The sequence below is a fragment of the Bolinopsis microptera genome, chromosome 9 (assembly GCF_026151205.1).
Source record: "Bolinopsis microptera isolate Bmic1 chromosome 9, MBARI_Bmic_1.0, whole genome shotgun sequence".
Taxonomy (NCBI): domain Eukaryota; kingdom Metazoa; phylum Ctenophora; class Tentaculata; order Lobata; family Bolinopsidae; genus Bolinopsis; species Bolinopsis microptera.
Window position 1 is genome coordinate 10,837,964 of NC_087080.1, and position 22,224 is coordinate 10,860,187.

General features: G+C 38.9%; 3 protein-coding genes across 3 annotated transcripts in view; all 3 read left to right on the forward strand.

Moving 5' to 3' along the window:
* The window catches only part of LOC134820530 (rab9 effector protein with kelch motifs-like), a 51,128-nt gene extending 31,452 nt beyond the window's left edge, over nucleotides 1-19,676 (forward strand). Inside the window, exons 3-8 of the mRNA XM_063830960.1 lie at nucleotides 12,848-12,988; nucleotides 14,987-15,142; nucleotides 16,129-16,272; nucleotides 16,788-16,955; nucleotides 17,362-17,463; nucleotides 17,946-19,676. Coding sequence (XP_063687030.1) covers nucleotides 12,848-12,988; nucleotides 14,987-15,142; nucleotides 16,129-16,272; nucleotides 16,788-16,955; nucleotides 17,362-17,463; nucleotides 17,946-18,160 — 926 coding nt within the window. The 3' untranslated portion in view covers nucleotides 18,161-19,676. The remainder of the gene's footprint in view (nucleotides 1-12,847; nucleotides 12,989-14,986; nucleotides 15,143-16,128; nucleotides 16,273-16,787; nucleotides 16,956-17,361; nucleotides 17,464-17,945) is intronic.
* Nucleotides 11,501-12,452, forward strand: LOC134821240 (uncharacterized). The gene has a single exon (XM_063831939.1). The coding sequence runs from the start codon at nucleotides 11,514-11,516 to the stop codon at nucleotides 12,150-12,152; it is 639 nt and encodes a 212-aa protein (XP_063688009.1). The 5' UTR covers nucleotides 11,501-11,513; the 3' UTR covers nucleotides 12,153-12,452.
* On the forward strand, nucleotides 19,000-19,326 carry LOC134821389 (thioredoxin-like). The gene has a single exon (XM_063832131.1). It carries the CDS (start codon nucleotides 19,000-19,002, stop codon nucleotides 19,324-19,326), a length of 327 nt encoding a protein of 108 aa, XP_063688201.1.
* Nucleotides 19,677-22,224: the final 2,548 nt, after the last annotated feature.

Genomic DNA, 22,224 nt, shown 5'->3' on the forward strand with positions numbered 1-22,224 from the left:
TGAGCTAATCCATCCAACATTCTAATAAAGTAATAATAATAGAATAATGATCTAGAATAATAATCTAATAATAATAGAATAATGATCTAGAATAATAATCTAATAATAATAGAATAATGAGGGGTCATTCGTAGTAAGTATATACTCGAGTATATACTCATTATAAACCGAGACTCACTTCGAGTGAGTTAAAAATAAGGTGTTCATAAACATAATCCAGGTTGACCGGTTCAGACTCAGATTAGTGACTTGTTGGCTTACTTTCTGTAAGTTATAAGGATAATGGAGCCGACAAGCCAGTCTGTTTTTTTGTGAACGGAAGGGATAAAATAAATAAAACCCGAGTTGAAAGCACAGCCGATGCTAAACGAAACAGAAAACAAGCGTTCATTGTCAAGGGATTAAAACAGAAATGAGACTGGGCTATAATAAACAGGCAGACGCCTCGATCACCAAGCTAACGTGATAAGCCTCCCAGTCACGTGACGCTAATCACACCCTTCAGGGTTTTATATACGAACCGTGTCATGCTTATCTTTTGTTATCTTATAGGAGATGAACTGTCAATTGAGATAATTGCTATATTTTAAAATTGAATCATGTTAAACCTGTACCTTATCAGATGTGGCAAACATCATATATCAGGCATCAGCCGTGTGCCTCAGTGCCTGCCTCAGTCTTTCGTGATGTTGCCAGCGGGCAACATCAGTCTTATGATTGCAATGATTTCATCGATTTACTCCTTTTTTATGTCAAAACAGAGCGAAAATGTCGGTTCACGGCATGTAACCGAACAGGAAATCCACCGAAAGTATGAGGCAAACTGTACCCTGAGTCTCGGCTCACGAGTCAAGACTCTGACTTACGGATTGCCTCTATTATAGTGTTATGAATGTCAAAAGTAAAATTTTGGTTTAAAAAGTGAGTTAATACTCACCAGATTGAAGGACCCCTATGAACACATGCCTACTACTATATAAGACTAAAATATCTTGGCTCTTCTTCCTCAGAAAAGGTAAACCCAAATCATGAAATTACTCTTCCTTTTTAGCGCTTTTCAAGGTTTTCAGATCCAATAGGTGAGCTTAGTTTTCGCAGTATTTTTTGCCGACGTCACAACAGTTATTTTAGTTCCAAGCAAGCTATTGGTAGGAGAAGTTTGTGCTGGGAAATACAGCTAAGCTACGATTAAATTTTACCAAATACCATTCCATGACATGGTTAACACCTTCAAATTGTTGAAGGAATTGAAATAGAAAAACCACTAAACAGTGATTTTTCGCATACTTCAGACCGTATTTGATGTGAGTGAACCGGACAGATCCTTACTCAAACTTACGATACAGATTTAAATGAAATATACTGTAAGTCTACTATATACCTCTAAAGTCTGGTTAATGATGCTTCTCAACAAAATTGTATAGAAATTAATATGAGCAAAGCCTGGCTTACATTTGGCGTGTTGGATTTTTACAAAGTGTGCAAGGCTGCTGCAAGCTTGTGTATTGTAGATAAAAAAGAGATTTAGGTGCTGAACGTCCCCAGGGTTATGGTTAAAGTTAGAGTTAGGGTATGGAAGGGGTGCTAGTTTTGATAGAATTAACGCTTACAGTTACAACAAGATTCATCATGTGGGTAATGAACATAATTGTTTGTTCGATCGGCTATGATTTAATAAGCATAAAGGTACCATTCTACAGAATATGTAAAATGTTTCACGATTAGTAAAAAAATTGGATAAAAGAAAGTTCGTTATTACACCATGATTTTTACGTAATATTTCATGCCAGTGATCGTGGCGTTCAATCGAACGATTATTGAAAGGTTGAATCTTTGAACGAATTCCGTTAACTGATTCAATCCAGCCAGAAACCTGCAGCAAATTAATACTAATTGGATTAAATTCGGATATAAAATGAACTGTTTTAGCAAGCCATATCATTTAATATTTCTGCGCTAATTGTGTTTCCTATCCATGGGTCGGATCTCAACATAAAATAATTTTGGCCCCTTGGGCAAAAAAATCAATCCCTTTTGGCTTTTGGTTTCTCTGTCATCCTTTTCTTTTTTGTAAAATAATTTTAGGACAAAGAAGTACAATGTGTTGCTTAAATTAAATTCTTCGGTTTATCTACGAATTTCATTTAATCAAAACAACATCTTAAACCTAAACCAAGCCTTTCATCTGTCCTCAGGAAAATGTTTGTTGTGGTTTTGGTGGCACTGCTCGGCACTGCTTTCTCAGCTGAAATCGACCCGTCTCTCACCGAATGGAGACTCCTTAAAACAGACTTGGAAAAAGTAAAGTTCCCATTGAGAGACTACATCTTGGAAGTGAAATCATTCCGTCCTGATAACTACAACACCAACCCATCGTATACCGAGCGGTTTGCGGTGTGGAAGATAACAACCATGATGATGCTTCTGCACGCTGGAAATTGGAAAAACCAAGCGGGACGTGTGACGTGGAATACCATCAAATACGACGAGGGACGTGATATTGCTATTGAAGAGTGCGACGCCAGATACGAGGCCTACTATAGTTGGCCGGCTAATGGAGAGAAGGAGCAGATATGGGCGTGGAACTTCTTTGAGGACCACGTGGAACTGACGTGTAGTGGAGATATGCAATACCAGCAAAGATGGGATGAAGGTGAAGATCATCGGGACAAGCCGGGCTTGCCAGAGAAATGCGCAGCTCTCGGAGCTGTTGATGTGGACAGGATCACGTTCAGGCACATGGCAGGTGAGTACATCCGGGCACGACCCAAGGAAGTGAAGGAACCAGAACCTACTACTCCACCTAAAGCTACAACACAACCAGAACCTACTACTCCACCTAAAGCTACAACACAACCAGAACCTACAACACAACCAAAAGTTACAACACAACCAGCTCCAGTCACTTCGACTGAAGATCCTGGACTACCTGATGATAACAAATTCGCTGAACTCTATCCCACCTGCGACTGCTGGACATCAGATTGTAACTACTGCGCCAATATGGAATGCACTGTCCAACATGACCTGATCGGAGATGACCTAGGGGTCCAGGTTACGTCTAAACTCGGCTGGAGGATATTGAACTCGATCGTGCTGTATGATGAAGAGGGAAATACTCTTGGAATGTTCCAGTGGAGTCTGAAAAAGATTCTTCTGACCGGCTGTGTCAGCTGTCAGTCACCTCCTGCTATACGAAGTATCAAACCTGGCACTGTAGATCTGTGGGTCTTCACTCTGGACATGATTGACGGGGTCCTGACGTTGCAGCTCAGTGTCGGTGGATCTGTTGTGTACGAGAATGCACTGGTCGGAGAATGCGCTGAGAGGTACAAGAATGTTGACAGATTTGCTTTCTTTGATATGACCTGTGAGAATACGTTTACATACGTGAAGGAACATATGGTGGCTGGAGCAAGAGTCACCCCTAACTGTGCTGGGTCTTGTCCTAGTTCTTGAAGCGATATTTCGACAATTGATATAGACTTACTTTGAAAATTGAAATATATAGAACATTACTTTGCATTCCATAAGTACTTAAGCAAACTAATTATGACTTATAATTACTTAACCTAATAACTATGAACTGATGATGACTATTATGACCAGATCGAAACTCGTTTTTCATTTTGCATTCGTCTTCCTCATTTAATTCGCCTCTATTAATTTTGATGGATCATCGAAATTGCGTGTTTATTCTTCGAGCTGAGTCAGGACTAAAATACAATGTCAAACTTTGACAACTTGTGACGGGTTAGTTCTGAACATAATTTTTCTTCACAATTTGCGGGGCCTTTCTTCGAAACCCCAATCTAGGGGTTATAATTGTCTTGCACAAGTGCTTAATGATAAATATAAAAGTACACCAATATAGCAATCACAATTAATAATTAATATGTTGTGTTTTCCTGGATTACACAAAAGCATGTAAAGATATTATTGATGACAGTTTCAAATCATAAATAAGTGAGATTTCAATAAACTCTTTATGAAGTTTGAGGTGCTAAACATTGCCTAGCCCATTATGCCGGCAGAGTTCTGGTTAGAGTTAGAGTTAGAGTTAGGGTTAGAGTTATAGGGTTAGTGTTGGGGGTGGGTCGGGTGCTAATTTTGATGGATTTGCTGCTTACAACAAGATTCATCATCTTACTATATATAAAGCGATACGATATATATAGGTATATCTGTTGCCATTTTAATGACACCACGACATCAACTTTTAACACTACTTTCCGCTAAAACCATTAGAGATACCTCAGTACAGGTTTTATATGTCGACACGATGTTGTTGATTGTTAATAAATTCGCTGTGTATCACCGTCGGGATCATCCAAGGACTTTTCCTGTCATCATTCATCCTGGGATTCATGATCCTCATAACTAGTCAGTGTCTAACCAAAGCAGTTGTCTCATGGCGAGTTATGTTTCTAAAAAGTGGTTCAAAAATGGGTTTACACTATCGCAAAAGAACCCAAAAATGCTGCTCATTCGAGCAACCTTAGTTGGTTTCCATTGTAAATTTATAACGCACCCTGGGTATGAACTCTGGATTAGAATATAAATTGTTCACCGTACAAAAATCTATTGTTTTGTAGATTTTATTTGCAGCACCTGCAAGATGCAATATATAATAACTTGATTTATGGCCACTGGCTGCAGCTATAATTGGCTTACTAACTTTGGTACCATACTACAGAGAACGTAAAATGTTTCACAGTAAAGAAATCCAATGACCGTCGTCATTGATTTATGTTTCAAATCATCATTTAAATGAGTTATAAATAAATAATTTAATTTGGATAATTATGATCAAGGCTTTCACAATCGCATATATTTCTCGATCATGATGGTTGGTACAACCATTGAAATATTACGTTAGTACAATAATATCGTCTCATATTTGTTGCAAGATAATATGTACGTGGCAGGTTTATTATTCTTGCTCACAATCAAAACAAGAATATATCAATACCTGTTTTATCATTTGTTATAATTATTATTACAAATACAATAGCGAGTTGCTTTGGATTTCAGTTCAGGATAACGAAAGTTTCTTTTGGAGAGATAAATCAAACTGATCCATAAGCTGCTTCAAAACCTGAAATTAGCCAGAGTGCAAAATGACGGTTAATCAAGATGAGCTCAATTGCTATTAAAACTGTAGCAGTCATATCTGTCGATTTGAATGTAATTCAAGGCTACCTCTAAATTTGTGCTACAACTTATAGCACTAGCAGCCTATAAGTGTGCGAATTTATATCTGTGCTCCAAGGGTCACTGCGCTAATTTGTGCACGTTTTTGTAACTGCTAAAATTGAAAACCTAAACTCATTGAGCATAGTTTATATTATTCACTGTCATCTAAGCTTCAAAGCTTATTAGGGGGGGGGGCACTCATTGTTTGTTTACTTTCATACGACAATGCAATGCATCTTTTCAAATATAATAGGCGAGTGTGGTGCGGAGTTAATAAGGGTTACGTTAAAAGGGTTACGTCTAAACTCGATCACGGAATGAGATGTGAGAAAGACCAGCCATGAATTTCGTTGCTATTGTTCGAGCCGAGTCAGGACTAAACGACGATGTCGAACTTTGGCAACTTGATGTAGATTGGTTCTGGAGCCCACCTGCAAAATATGATCGAACTTTTTCTTCAGAATTTTCGGGGCCCAAAGGGATCCTGTTCTATGGGTTAGTATTGTCTTGCTTAATGCTTATAAATGCTCCTGATCACAATTTCTGATTATTCTGTATATGCGACAAAGGAAAAATACCTATACTTAGTCTAAATCTTATAACGTTATTTCGATTAAGTTATTTAGGCTGCTTCTATGCCATAATATAGACGGCGTGAATCGGTATAAATATGTTTCGTATAGCAAAAAAAAGAAGAGTTGAATCTTTGAAAGAATTCCGGTAATCATTGATTCGATCATGAGCTACTAGACACGCACCTTCAGAAAATTGGATTAAATTCGAAGATAAAATGGCTGCACCGATTTAGCAACCTCGGCCTCAGTTAATATTTCTGCTCTTGGCCCTTTGGGCAAAAAAGACATGAACTTTTGATTTCTCTATCATACAAAAATATCGACCAATTAAATTCATTAAATGTGAACGTAATTTTGATCAATTTTTATTCTCCGGTTTATCTACAAAATTTATAATTTATCACAAAATCTTTTTAATCAAAACGCCATCTTGAACTAAAACCAAGCCTTTTATCTGTCCTCAGGAAAATGTTTGTTGTGGTTTTGGTGGCACTGCTCGGCACTGCTTTCTCAGCTGAAATCGACCCGTCTCTCACAGAATGGAGACTCCTTAAAACAGACTTGGAAAAAGTAAAGTTCCCATTGAGAGACTACATCTTGGAAGTGAAATCATTCCGTCCTGATTACTACAACACCAACCCATCGTATGGCGAGCGGTTTGCGGTGTGGAAGATAACAACCATGATGATGCTTCTGCACGCTGGAAATTGGAACAATCAAGTGGGACGTGTGACGTGGAATACCATCAAATACGACGAGGAACGTGATATTGCTATTGAAGAGTGCGACGCCAGATACGAGGCCTACTATAGTTGGCCGGCTAATGGAGAGAAGGAGCAGATATGGGCGTGGAACTTCTTTGAGGACCACGTGGAACTGACGTGTAATGGAGATATGCAATACCAGCAAAGATGGGATGAAGGCGAAGATCATCGGGCCAAGCCGGGCTTGCCAGAGAAATGCGCATCTCTCGGAGCTGTTGATGTGGACAGGATCATGTTCAGGCACATGGCAGGTGAGTACATCCGGGCACGACCCAAGGAAGTGAAGGAACCAGAACTTACTACTCCACCTAAAGCTACAACACAACCAGAACCTACTACTCCACCTAAAGCTACAACACAACCACAACCTACAACACAACCAGAAGTTACAACAAAACCAGCTCCAGTCACTTCGACTGAAGATGCTGGACTACCTGATGATAACAAATTCGCTGAACTTTATCCCACCTGCGACTGCTGGACATCAGAATGTAACTACTGCGCCAATATGGAATGTACTGTCCAACATGACCTGATCGGGGATGTCCTAGGGATCCAGGTTACGTCTAAACTCGGCTGGAGAATATTGAACTCGGTCGTGCTGTATGATGAAGAGGGAAATACTCTTGGAATGTTCCAGTGGAATCTAAAAAAGATTCTTCTGACCGGCTGTGTCAGCTGTCAGTCACCTCCTGCTATACGAAGTATCGAACCTGGCACTGTAGATCTGTGGGTTTTCTCTCTGGACATGATTGACGGGGTTCTGACGTTGCAGCTCAGTTATGGTGGATCTGTTGTGTACGAGAATGAACTGGTCGGAGAATGTGCTGAGAGGTACTCAAAGATCGACAGATTTGCTTTCTTCGACATGACATGTGAGAATACGTTTAGTTATTCGAAAGCAGATATGGTGGCTGGAGCTAGAATAACACCAGACTGTTCCGGAGCTTGTCCTCTAATGTGATCTCAGATTGACTAAATCTCAGATTGACTAAATCTCAGATTTACTACATCTCAGATTTATTACTCGCCGAAACTCCGAAAATATAGAACATTATATCTGCAAATAAGATAGAACTTCGTCGTGACCCACCTCTTAGTATGTTTATTTTCAGGAGTAATATCAAGTTCAACTATAATAAATAAAGTTCTATAATTATAAAATAATCAGTCATAGTCTATTTTAAACAATAATGTGTGATTGTTTGATGAATTTGAAAGTGTTTGAACAGAAAATATTAAAGAACCGAAAATATTAAAGTTCATTTAAAAAAACTGTTTCTGGTTTTTGTAAAAATTAATTTTAAAATTCCCAATTTGCGTATCTTGCTTATTTTCATGTAATAAAGAACATTTTCGCCAAAACCTTTTCGAAAAGTGCAAGGTCATTACAAAATAGCACTTGATGGAAATTAGACAATTAAATAAATCAAAGAAAAATGACTTCTTATACCTATTATGGCTTACCAAAACATCTTGAGTCATAGGAGAAGCGCCTGAATAGATGTTATAGCTAGGCCCTTGATTCTTATCTAAAACCTCTATGGTAAACTGCTAGAACAATCTGCTAATTACCTCCTGGCTCTTATCTTGGGCAATCACGGAATGAGCTCTGAGAAGGACCAGCCATGAATTTCGTGGGTACACTTCCAGCTGAGTCAGGACTAAACGATAATGTCGAACTTGGACAACTTGTGGTGGGTTGGTTCCGGCCATAATTGCTCTGCAGAATTTGCGGGTCCTTTCTTCGAAATCCTAATCTAGGGGGTTATAATTGTCTTGTACTTTTATAAATCGAAACTCAATTAGTTGAACTATAGACATGCGAAATATCATATCCTATCTTAAAAGTTCTTCCTGTGACAATCTTCTAACGTGATCCATCTCGTGCGAACTTTCCTAATGACCAGGGTATATCTAGGCTGCTTTTATGACGTAATATAAAATAAGAAGGCATGAGTCGCTTACAAAATGTTTCGGTACGGGTTCGTGACAATTACAAATAAATGTTCTTATTGTGGCCGTGATTCTTACGTGATATTTCATATCAGACGTGACATTGAATTGAATGGCTATTAAAAGATTGAATCTTTGAGAGAATACCGGTAATCTCTGGCTCAATCCATAAGCTAAACAGTAAACATGCACTCGCGACAAATTAATGCAAATTAGATTAAATTCGAATATAAAGTACACCGATATAGCAATCACAATTAATATTTCTGCTCAAGTTGTGTTTTCTGTCCTCAGAAAAATGTTTGTTGTGGTTCTAATTGTGGTGGCACTGCTCGGCACTGCTTTCTCAGCTGAAATCGACCCGTCTCTCACCGAATGGAGACTCCTTAAAACAGACTTGGAAAAAGTAAAGTTCCCATTGAGAGACTACATCTTGGAAGTAAAAGCATTCCGTCCTGATTACTACAACACCAACCCATCGTATACCGAACGGTTTGCGGTGTGGAAGATAACAACCATGATGATGCTTCTGCACGCTGGAAATTGGAAAAACCAAGTGGGACGTGTGACGTGGAATACCATCAAATACGACGAGGGACGTGATATTGCTATTGAAGAGTGCGACGCCAGATACGAGGCCTACTATAGTTGGCCGGCTAATGGAGAGAAGGAGCAGATATGGGCGTGGAACTTCTTTGAGGACCACGTGGAACTGACGTGTAATGGAGATATGCAATACCAGCAAAGATGGGATGAAGGTGAAGATCATCGGGACAAGCCGGGTTTGCCAGAGAAATGCGCAGCTCTCGGAGCTGTTGATGTGGACAGGATCACGTTCAGGCACATGGCAGGTGAGTACATCCGGGCACGACCCAAGGAAGTGAAGGAACCAGAACTCACAACACCACCTAAAGCTACAACACAACCAGAACCTACTACTCCACCTAAAGCTACAACACAACCAGAACCTACAACACAACCAGAAGCTACAACACCAGGAGCCCATATTGAAGAACGTCGCATGTGTGATTGCTGGACTAAAGAATGCAACTACTGCTCCAACCTGGAATGCACAGTCCAATATGATCTTATCAATGGTTACGAAGGGATCGCAGTCCAGTCTAAGCTAGGATGGAGGATATTGAACTCGATTGTGCTGTACGATGAAGGAGGAAATACTCTTGGACTTTTCGAGTGGAACCTGCATAGCATCCATCTGACCGGTTGTATCAGCTGCCAGTCACCTCCAGCTATCCGAAGTATCAAACCTGGAAATTCCGAGTTTTGGTATTTCAATATGGACAGGATTGATGGGGTACTAACACTGACGCTCGGTATTGGTGGACATACTTTGTACTCCAACACATTGAAGGGGGAATGCGCCGACATATACTCAAAGATCGACAGATTTGCTTTCTCCGATATGACCTGTGAGAGTACGTTTAGTTATTCGAGATCAGATATGGTGGCTGGAGCGAGAATAACACCAGACTGTTCCGGAACTTGTCCTCTAATGTGATCTCAGATTGACTACATCTCAGATTGACTACTCGCCGAAACTCTTAAAAATATTGAACATTGTATCTGCAAGCAAAATAGAACTGGCTTTCTTCACCACTTTCATGCACGTTAACGAATATTTCTAGGAATATTTCTAACTATAATTGATGAAATTCTATAAAACGATCAGTCATATCGTTAGTTTTGTTACACGATTATGTGTGATTGTTTGATGAATTTAAAAGTTTTTGAACAGAAAATTCTTAAGCATAATATAATTTTATTTTTAAAGACTGTTTCTGCCTTTGGTTTTTGTAGAATTAATTTCAAAGTTCCCAATTTGTGTATTTTTCTTCTTTTTTTTGTAATAAAATTTTCGCCAAATTCTTCTCTAAGGTTATTATACTAATACAAGATAGCTCTCAGTGGAAATCAGACAAAAATAAATCTACTATGAGTATGACTTGACATTACACTCTTAGTCATGGCTGTAATTATAGCTAAGCCCTGAATTCGTATATGAATCTGAATCCTTTATGATAAACTGCCAATGGCGACGATTAACCGAATTATGCGACAAGCTGGCCATTCAGAATAATCTGCTAATTACCTCTTATCTTGGACAATCACGAAATGAGCTGTGACAAAGACCAGCCATGAATTTTGTGGGCACCCTTCGAGCTCAGTCAGGACTAAACGACAATGCCGAACTTGGACAACTTGTGACGGGTTGGTTCTGCACCCTGCAGTCCTCCTGCAAAATATAATAATAGGACTAAAAGTAAAGGTAAAGGGTAATCTTTAATTTTATTGTACGGCTTCGCTTGCACCCTCCGCCGGCCCGGCTACGGAAAGATGATGGCTCGGGCAGCGTCTGGCAAGAATTTTAGCTGACAGGGGGAGAGGGGCTTCATGTCGTCTTGAGGAGCGTGTGATTGTTTCCGAAAAATATGTCTTCTAGTACGAGGACTTTCGAAGTCTTTCATCTCATATAAATATTATTCGTTGTATTTAGGAAAGAATTCCGACGATTCTTACTCCATGAATCTTGCTAGACATGCTTATCTTTTAAGAAGAGAATATTCTATATGTTATTTAACAATACGATTAAATTCTGATTTGAAATTATACAATTAAGGAACGTCGTACTCAGATAAATATTTTTGAATTTTTATAAAAAATGTAAATTTACTTTGCACTTCGGACACAATAACTAAATCGCTGCAAAGTTACATTGATGCTCTTGAACCCATTTTCTAGTTGTTGTTTTGTTGAATATATTAGCTTTTTAACGCTATCCACTATCGTTACAATTTCTTGGGAAATTTTAGTTTGCAAAAGTTTTGCTGCGTTTCTTATATCTACAATTTCAATAGATGGTTAATTAAAACGTTGTAACGCGGCTCATGGCTGACTCAGCTATATTCCATAAAATAATTTATCTAAAATCTTTACCATTAAACTAGATCTCAAAGATAAGTTCACTTAAAGTTAATTTACCACAGAACCAATCCGTCAAACAATGTTTGTCCTGGTTGCAATGGCGCTTCTTGGTACAGCCCTCTCTGCTGTTTTAAACCCTTCCTTAACCACATGGAGACTTCTGACGCAGAACGAGGAGAGGGTCATGTTTCCTCTAAGAGACTACACCCTGGAAGTCAAAGCATTCCTTCCTGATGAGTACGATACAAACCCATCGTATGGCGAACTTTTCAGAACGGATAAGGCCACTACTATGATGATGTTACTGCACGCTGGACACTGGAGCAAGAAAGTCGGCCGTGTGGTGTGGAATACCATCAAATACGACGAGGGACGGGATATTGCTATTGAAGAGTGCGACGCCAGATACGAGGCCTACGGGAGCTTTCCCGCCGGAGGAAAGAAGGAGCAGATCTGGGCATGGACATTTTTCGAGGATCACCTTGAACTGACATGTAACGGAGAACTTCAGTACGAGCAAAACTTTAACCATGGTGATGTTAATCGTAGAAAACCTGGCTTGCCACGAAAGTGTCGAGCACTTGGAGATGCAGATTTGGACCGGATAACATTCAGACATATGGAGGGTTGCTATATCCGTGGGAGACCCAAAATTGACAAAGAAACGAGATTTACGGCATCTGCAACCCACTCTGAATCACAAACACCTTACTATTAAACACAATATGGTATCTAAGATCTGCATTCTGCAGAAGAGAAAGAAATTATGTTTCCAAGTGACCCAAAACACTGCACGTGTCTTTCTAATTTACAAATGGGAATATTAATCTAATATTATCATAATATTAATAATGAAAAACATATCAGATCGAATATGTTACCTTAATTTAAATTTTGTTTTTTGTTATGTTTTCCTAGTTGCTATTAATAGGAAGAAGATTGTCCGATCTTTTTTTGTGGAAAAAATACCCTACATTTACAATTACTAATACCCTGAATCATGTCAAGATATTTTGAAGAATTTAAAACTTTTGAGAACGAATATTCCTGCAATACAATGCTAATTCTATTTTTATAATTCGATTTTTAGTTCAAATATTCGTAATTGTGTTTCTTCCTTCATCCTTAAAGTATAAATCTAAGACATTATCTCTTCATTAAAACCATAAATATTCTGTGGGTTTTTCAATAAATCATTTTTCTTCTACGATTTTGTTATTGAAAAAAGGAAACACTTATAAGTCTCTTGCCTCATTGTTTAATCGATGACGGTAATCACAGGACGTGTGGCCAAATAAACGTTGGCCACGTACCAAATAAACCTTGCGTGATTTATAAAAACAATCCTTATATTTATAAAGTAAGCAGATTTTTCCTCCACACAACTAAACTAACCGTCCATGATATTTTCAGACACGTTTGGACTAGCCAAGTTGCAAGGAGAGTTCGGGGGCCGTTACGAGCACGTGGCTGTGGTCCATGACAACGAGGTTCTAGTGTTCGGTGGAGCTGACACTTCTGGGAATAGGAACGATCTGCAGAAACTGAACTTAGGTAATTGTTGGCAGAATGGTAATTACTTAGGTAATTGTTGGCACTTTCAACGCTACACAATCGGTTTCTATATTCGTTTTAATGTTAACTTCACGTCGTATCATAATATAAAATAAACTGCAATATACAAACCCCATGTTACAGTTGACGGTAGTGTAACTGCTTATCTATAAACCCCCTGTTACAGTTGACGGTAGTGTAACTGCTAATCTATAAACCCCCTGTTACAGTTGAGGGTAGTGCAACTGCTTATCTATAAACCCCCTGTTACAGTTGACGGTAGCGTAACTGCTTATCTATAAACCCCCTGTTACAGTTGACGGTAGTGCAACTGCTAATCTATAAACCCCCTGTTACAGTTGACGGTAGTGTAACTGCTAATCTATAAACCCCCTGTTACAGTTGACGGTAGTGCAACTTCTTATCTATAAACCCCCTGTTACAGTTGACGGTAGCGTAACTGCTTATCTATAAACCCCCTGTTACAGTTGACGGTAGTGTAACTGCTTATCTGTAAACCCCCTGTTACAGTTGACGGTAGTGTAACTGCTAATCTATAAACCCCCTGTTACAGTTGACAGTAGTGTAACTGCTAATCTATAAACCCCCTGTTACAGTTGACGGTAGTGCAACTGCTTATCTATAAACCCCCTGTTACAGTTGACGGTAGTGTAACTGCCATGCTAATCTATAAACCCCCTGTTACAGTTTACAGTAGTGTAACTGCTAATCTATAAACCCCCTGTTACAGTTGACGGTAGTGTAACTGCTAATCTATAAACCCCCTGTTACAGTTGACGGTAGTGTAACTGCTAATCTATAAACCCCCTGTTACAGTTGACGGTAGTGTAACTGCTAATCTATAAACCCCCTGTTACAGTTGACGGTAGTGTAACTGCTAATCTATAAACCCCCTGTTACAGTTGACGGTAGTATAACTGCTAATCTATAAACCCCCTGTTACAGTTGACGGTAGTGTAACTGCTAATCTATAAACCCCCTGTTACAGTTGACGGTAGTGTAACTGCTAATCTATAAACCCCCTGTTACAGTTGACGGTAGTGTAACTGCTTATCTGTAAACCCCCTGTTACAGTTGACGGTAGTGTAACTGCTAATCTATAAACCCCCTGTTACAGTTGACAGTAGTGCAACTGCTAATCTATAAACCCCCTGTTACAGTTGACGGTAGTGTAACTGCTAATCTATAAACCCCCTGTTACAGTTGACAGTAGTGTAACTGCTAATCTATAAACCCCCTGTTACAGTTGACGGTAGTGTAACTGCTAATCTATAAACCCCCTGTTACAGTTGACGGTAGTGTAACTGCTTATCTATAAACCCCCTGTTACAGTTGACGGTAGTGTAACTGCTTATCTATAAACCCCCTGTTACAGTTGACGGTAGTGTAACTGCTAATCTATAAACCCCCTGTTACAGTTGACGGTAGTGTAACTGCTAATCTATAAACCCCCTGTTACAGTTGACGGTAGTGTAACTGCTTATCTGTAAACCCCCTGTTACAGTTGACGGTAGTGTAACTGCTAATCTATAAACCCCCTGTTACAGTTGACGGTAGTGTAACTGCTAATCTATAAACCCCCTGTTACAGTTGACGGTAGTGTAACTGCTAATCTATAAACCCCCTGTTACAGTTGACGGTAGTGTAACTGCTTATCTGTAAACCCCCTGTTACAGTTGACGGTAGTGTAACTGCTAATCTATAAACCCCCTGTTACAGTTGACGGTAGTGTAACTGCTAATCTATAAACCCCCTGTTACAGTTGACGGTAGTGTAACTGCTAATCTATAAACCCCCTGTTACAGTTGACGGTAGTGAAACTACTAATTTATAAACCCCATGTTACAGTTGACAGTAGTGTAACTGCTAATCTATAAACCCCCTGTTACAGTTGACGGTAGTGTAACTGCTAATCTATAAACCCCCTGTTACAGTTGACAGTAGTGCAACTGCTAATCTATAAACCCCCTGTTACAGTTGACGGTAGTGTAACGGATGTTCCAGCAGTAGACGCCCCTTCTCCCCGGACAATTCACAACATGGGTGTTAGTGAGGGTCGTGTGCTGGTGTGGGGAGGCGGTGATACAGGTGCTACTCCCGTCCAGGATTCAGCGATACACTCTCTTAATCTCGGTTTGTGGTTACTTTTGGTTACTTCTGGGTACCTGTGGTTACTTGTGGGTACTTGTGGTTACTTGTGGTTATTTTTGGTTACTTTTGGTTACTTTTGGTTACTTGTGGGTACTTGTGGTTACTTGTGGGTACTTGTGGTTACTTTTGGTTACTTTTGGTTATTATGGCAAGTAGCTTCATTCATCCATTCACCACTGTACCCTACATTTAGGCTAAATGTATCTTTTTATCAGCTTCAATGTAATATATGAATATCGCGGTTATTACTTTGAATTGCTGGTTAGTATCATCTTTTGACCCTGATTCGATCGAATCAGCACCATTTTTATATCTTAGATTGTTTGAGTTACTGAAATTATACCCATATTATAATTAGCGATATTGGGATAATCGCAATAATTTATGTCTATTTTTGAATTTTGCTGTTTGTAATTTGTAATGCCAAATGATGTCTGGCCTGACACGAGCGCAAAGCAGCCCGGGCCCTGGGCCCGGGCTGTGTAAGACAAGTTTGATACTAGTCCTTCAATTAAGTTCAGCTAAAGAAAATCAAATTAACTTTATAATAATAGAGTTTAAGCTTGCAGATTTCAAACTGCAAACTAGATCAAATTATCTTACTGATAGAATGCAGTAAAATTGATCATTATTATAGATATTAGTGAAGTTGCATCTTCTAATACTTAAAGTTTGCAGATCACATAGTACAAGTACGGAAAAAAAAGTAATTTACAAATCATATTGAGGAGAGCTAAATGAGGAGCATTCATGATTAAAAACATGTTTGTAATGATAATTGATATTATTATAAATTAATAATCAATATCGAATTAATTATCTTTCATTGACGTAGACAGATTTTATTAATAAATTTAATTTACTCTATACTCAGTTCGGTACATGATCCACAAGTTTGCTGTTATTAAATTGAATAACCTTCTCAGTTCTCAACATACAGCTCAACATAACCGTCCCTTTATCACCAGGGAGCCGAGAGTGGAGCAAGTACGAAAGCACCGGAGAAGTTCCAGGCCCAAGACACGGTCACGTGATATGCTGCGTGAAAGATAGACTCTATCTGCACGGGGGTATGGAGGGAGAGAACATTCTGGGTGACCTGTATTCCTCAGGTAGTACCTGATTCTTGTTTATAACCTACCAAGACGCGCGCCCAGTTGGACTCGTCGACGGTCGGTCTAATATTTGGAACAAATATTTTACGAGTACCACCCATTAAGTAGTACCTGATTCTAGTACTGTTGATATACGTGGCTTTATGGTAATTATTTAATTGATTTATTAATTACGAATGCGGATATTTCGCACCTGTGCAGCTTTTTTTGCAAAACAAATTCCTTCCGATAATATTATCCTTTTTGCCAGGATGTTATTGTTGATGTTCTTGATTAGTTTATGAAACGGAAAATTTGATTTATTGCAGTAAACTGTTTTGCAAATTTTCTAATTTTCAGAGACGGACAATGATCATTTTCTAACAGCTACAATGCTCATACCTTCATACAAAACATTCGACCAATAAAACAAAGAGCTGTTTTGAAATCAAAGAAAAATCTACAGCATTTCTCTTATATAGAGTCTAGACCAAAATCAGTTCTAGGAGTATTTTATTCCCTTATCGTTTCAGACATATCAAAGTTAAAGTCCCAGTGCGTATGGATGAAGCACGCAAGTTCAGATAGACAACCAGTGGCACGTGCAGCACACAGTTCCACAGTGCATGAGAAATTGTTCTTTATATTCGGAGGTTTCACCGGGCAGCATGCATTGGACGACCTCTGGAGATATGACACAGGTAGGATGATAACATCTTGTTGTACTGATAAAAACTGATTATTTCTGTACTTTTAGTTTTGTTAACCCTTATTTTGATTTTGAATCTTTTTAAACATCTTATTGATCTCAGTGCGAGTCTGTTGAATAATAGTCAGTGTATTATTAAGCGATAGCAGCCGATAGCAGGCATATTTTTGACGTTTTTGATATATTTTTAGATATCCTTACAATTGGCTGCGACGGGAAAAAAAACATTTTAGACGGTGATTATGATAATCTGATTTTATTTTATGCTGTACCTGCCTGCACTGGCTCGTATAACATAATCATAAGTGGCTGTGTCCTTCACGACTATGAACAAATATTATGTCGATTTATTTCCGTAATCTCGGCCCCGGCGTTTAACAATTTGACACGTATTTCAGATAACGGACTCTGGAGTGAAATAATAGTACAGGAGCCCCGCCCACCTCCGAGATTAGACCTGACAATCTGCACGGCTAGACTGCCATTTGACGAAAATCAAGGTACGATTATAAAATTAGAAATACTGTGCTCGGAAGTCAGATGTGAGTCTGATGAAAATTATGATAATGGCGGTTTTGCGAGACAGTGCAAAAGATTCTGCAAAAGGAATCGAGTTTTGCATGGCCATCCCTCCGTTGCATTCAGTCACAAATTATTTACGAATGATTGATTTTATGAATTATACAAATATGTCCGTTGCATATTTGTCATGGTTTCTTAATGATTCACCAGTACTTGATATCAAGAATCAAGATATTATAGGCCTTATTACTCAAGTTGTCGAATCGTTTAGCTAAGACTTGAAGTCTGGGCCTTGGTACGGTTACTTTTAGTTTTAGATTATCTTTGATCTTTTAACCAAAACCCATTATTTATCGGTAACTGTCACTGAATTATTATAATTATCCGTTACGGATGATCACTACTATAACTATAACTATTATAACTACTGTAATATTATCATAACCCCTGAACTCCACAGAAAATAAACAAGAATCAGAAGACGCAAGAGCACAAGAACCGCCACCTTTCCAAGACATCACGTCTATGCTGCACCAAGCAGCAGAGGAGACAGCCCCGCTGCCAGATAGTAGCCCCGAGCTTCCTGTATCAGGGTACCAGGACGTTTTGGTCTTATTCGGCGGTATGGATCTTCTGGGGAATATATTTAATGATATTTACGCTTTCAAATTGTAATATTTTGTAGCTCAAGTGTTAAATATGGTGTTTTAAACTTATTTTGCATCATCAAATATAAATCTAATTTTGGTTTTGGGGAAAGTCGACACATAAGGTAGCTGGTATGAAATCATGATATTATTTCGGGGGAAGTCATGGCATTGCCAGCTGGATAATAACTTCGAGGTGACGGCTTTTTCGCACGGGCTACAAACAGCCAAAATTACACCACTTTGCCTTTTAAAACTTTATTGTGACTTTTCAGCTCAGCCTTATTAAACCTCCTACATTTTCAACCAGAATCATAAAAAGGGTATTAAAACTTTAGTCTTTGTAGTTGCAAATATTTGAAGCAGAAGCAGAAATCCTGCTTGGTGCTTTAACTGTAACTGCACCTTTCAACAAGACATTCCACAAGAAATTTCTACTGAAAACACACTGTAGCCCTTTGATAATCTGCCACCTATCGAATTAGGCCTGACGAATGTCGAATATTATTGTCTGCAGGTTAACGGTAATTGAATTTCGTGTAATATTTTCCGATACTGGCAGGCCAAGTTGTGAATTCTATTTTAAAATCGAGCAATCGGAAAGCTTCGTTTTACATAACACCTGGTTAACCTACCTTATCACACATGACACAGCTGTTAACTTACATAATAAGCTATGTTTAAGTGTGTGGCTTCACATTGGTATTAGTGGATATATTGCAACTTCAGCATTACATTCCTAACAGTTACACTCCAAATACCTTTACTGGCTTTACTGGCCTATTATTATTACATACCAGTTTGTACGTGCCCCTGTTCGTTACATTTGTAAGTTACGCTGAAGTTTGTTGTACCCTCATCATCATCATGGCTGTCCCTCTTGAATCGTGGAAGGAGTTTGAAAAGCACGTGCTCCACTATAAAGGAAGTAAGATAGTAGTGGTGGACTTCTGGGCTGCTTCATGCGGAGACTGCATAGTTCTGGCTCCTTTTTTCTACACTCTAGCAGAGAAGAACAAGCAGTGTGATTTCTACGAGGTAGATGTGGAGGAAACAACTGAGGTGGCGAACTGGGCCAAGATAAAGAAGCTGCCGACTATCAAGTTTTACAAGTACGGACAGTGTATCGAGACCATTGAGGGTGGGGCCCAGGGTAAGATTTCTGCTGCTGTTGCTAAGCATAAGAACGCTTAGAGTTGGTGCAGGTAGCAGGGGTCTAGGTGACTCTCTTGTAAGGTACTGTGGTGGCAGTTGAATAAAGTTGAGTGGATATGAAGATTGTTGAGGACACTGTAATGTTGATATGTAGGTTGAAGCTTTGAGCTGATGACTTCTGAATTTGGCGCCAATATGCTATAGTATTTGCTTAATTTTCTTTAAATGATATTGGAGAGCTGTAGAACTAGATTCATGATAAAACGATGTTTTGTGTAAATTATTCTTGAGTCTTTTTTTTCTAAAACAGCTCAACATTTTGTTTTATTTGCATGGGGATTATTCATTATTGATATCTATACTTAAATTATAATTCAAACAACTCTGCATTCTCTGTATTTCTATTCGTCAAATACTGTGAAACAATCAATGATATGATAATATGTCAAATAATTAGTAAACTTTAAAGTTGTAAATATCAAATAAAATCTAAAATATGCCTCAAACAAAATCGAATCGCTCTAGCATATCAAATGTGCCATCTGAAAAGAAGCATCCAATAGTTCGCCCATCAAACAAAACTATAAAAACCGTATTAGCCACATCAAAATAAGCTGCTTTATACAATTTAGGCCAGTGCCTGACCCTCTGGACTCCTGAGTAACTGTTCCTAATTCCAGCTTCGCACCACGGGAAGGGTTTCCCGACTAACTTATCCACGTCAAACGCGGGAGTCTCCATGGTCAGTAAACTACCTCTGTTTATGTTGGCCAGATCACATGGCATGAGGAGACTAGCACAGCACACCTCATGTTGTGATGTGAACTGTGATATGGAGAGAACTGGAGCTGCTCCTTGGACTAGATCTAGGGTAAAGAAGGTGTCCGGTCCGAGTAGTGTTCGGTTCTGATTGACATTCTGGTGGTATCGGGTGAAAATACCGGGTTTAATGACACGTGATTTGACAGGGGGAACGCTGCGTTGGTTTTCTATCAGTGGGATTTTCTGACAACAGACAACTTCCGTGAATTCAGGAGACAAACACCTGTTTTTCGGACAAAACGTGATCATGAAATCGTGGTCACCTTTGAGAGGGTTGAAAAACAGGTTGTTCTTACAGAAGTGAAATGTAAAATGATGTTTCTCTCCTCCCAAATGATCATTAAAACAAAATATCTTGTCCTCCTCTTGGTCTTCTAAACATTGTCCCACGACAGTGCCATTACCTTGATAACAAATCCTCATAACATCTCTCCCCTTCTTCGCACCCTCTCCCTCCACCTCCAGAGGCCAGGTCTTCAACAGTAACTGTCGGCAGTTCTCCGCGTCTACTCGGATCTGGAGTAAGTGTTTACTGAAAAAGGAGTACAGTCGGTAAACCCCGACCAACTTGCGGTATTTGTGATAGAAATGTCGGTACACTTCCTGAGGGTTCGAGTCTGGGATGACCACGCCATAGTCCCGTCGAGCTAGCATCCGCCAGACAAACCTCTCATGGCAAACTGCTCTGAAGTAGAGTGAAACTCGACTGAGCTCCAGGATCTGTGGTAGTCTGAGGAAACAGAGGATTTTTAGGGTAATCTCTGGAGGGAGGTCTCGGAGGAGCAACATCTGAAATTACATCAGCATGGCTGGCTGGAGATAAACCTAAGGCTAACGTGGAGACGGATTTATCGGGTATTCATCTACAGCAAGGCTTTGTATCAGCGGATATTCGATATTAGTATCACCATCATCTGTGAGATAAGATTTTTAAGAGTGGTTATAACTTATATAAGTTATATTGGTAACGTATAGTTATATAACTTATATAACGTATATCAATAATTCTTTCCCGTCACTGCAGATGTTAAATCATTAATGTCGCGAAACTATTCGATCATCTGGTAGTTAGGTAATCATAATTTAACGCTAATAATTGTATCCGATTGGCTAATGAAATACGGAAACTTTATTTTATAAAACTGACATATTCGTACTCATTCATTGAAAATTGAACAGATCACGTAAACATTACGTAAATAATGTGTAATGGATGGGGGGGTACCAATGGCATAAATGGCATAATGGAGAATTGGCCAAACAAAATTTCCATTTATGCCATGAAATTTCTATGCCATTTGATGATTTTTATGCCATTCTTCTCCATTCTATGCCATTCGAAATATGAAATTTTAAAACTTTGAACTGAGAATTTAATAACGAATAGTCTGCACCCCACTAGTACTGTCCACCTTTATCTCTATTTATTGTACTGACCCTGGTCATTAGAAACGCCTCTAAAAGTTCGTTTTTTGACAAAAAATTTAAAACTTCTGTAATTTCATTTCTGTTTTAGAGTTTTAGTTACGCATTTCATTTTTGGAATGCGTATAGAAAATCGATACGGCTTTAAAATGAGATGTTCGGCGACCTCCTAGATCACTCACTAGACTCAGTAAGAGTGATTTAACTGCGAGGGACAATTGAGGCTAACAAATTAGCCTCACCACTTTCAAAAAAGAACTTTCTCATGTTACGTCCATGATATCCAAGTTGCAAGTATAATCCATAGTGATTATACTTGATCGAGATCTAAGCTTTAAATATTCGAGGTGAAAATGAGGCTAACCACCTTTTGAGAGGGTGAAATGAGGCTAACATATACTTTTGTGTATATTTTCGAGTTGGTTCGGTATTGTGACTATCTAATATGTCAACAATAAAGATTGATTCATCCTCTTCAAACTCAACATTTCAGAAATCGCCGAGTCTACTTGTAGGAGGCCAAAATGAGGCTAATAAATATTTCGACCGCATTTTAACTTTAATGTACGGAAACAGGTTAACAGCTCACACGTTACTTGATATCCATGTTGCACATGAAATTCCTTGGGATTATATTTAATCGGTATTTAAGCTTCAAATTTTCGAGGTGAAAATGAGGCTAACCACCTT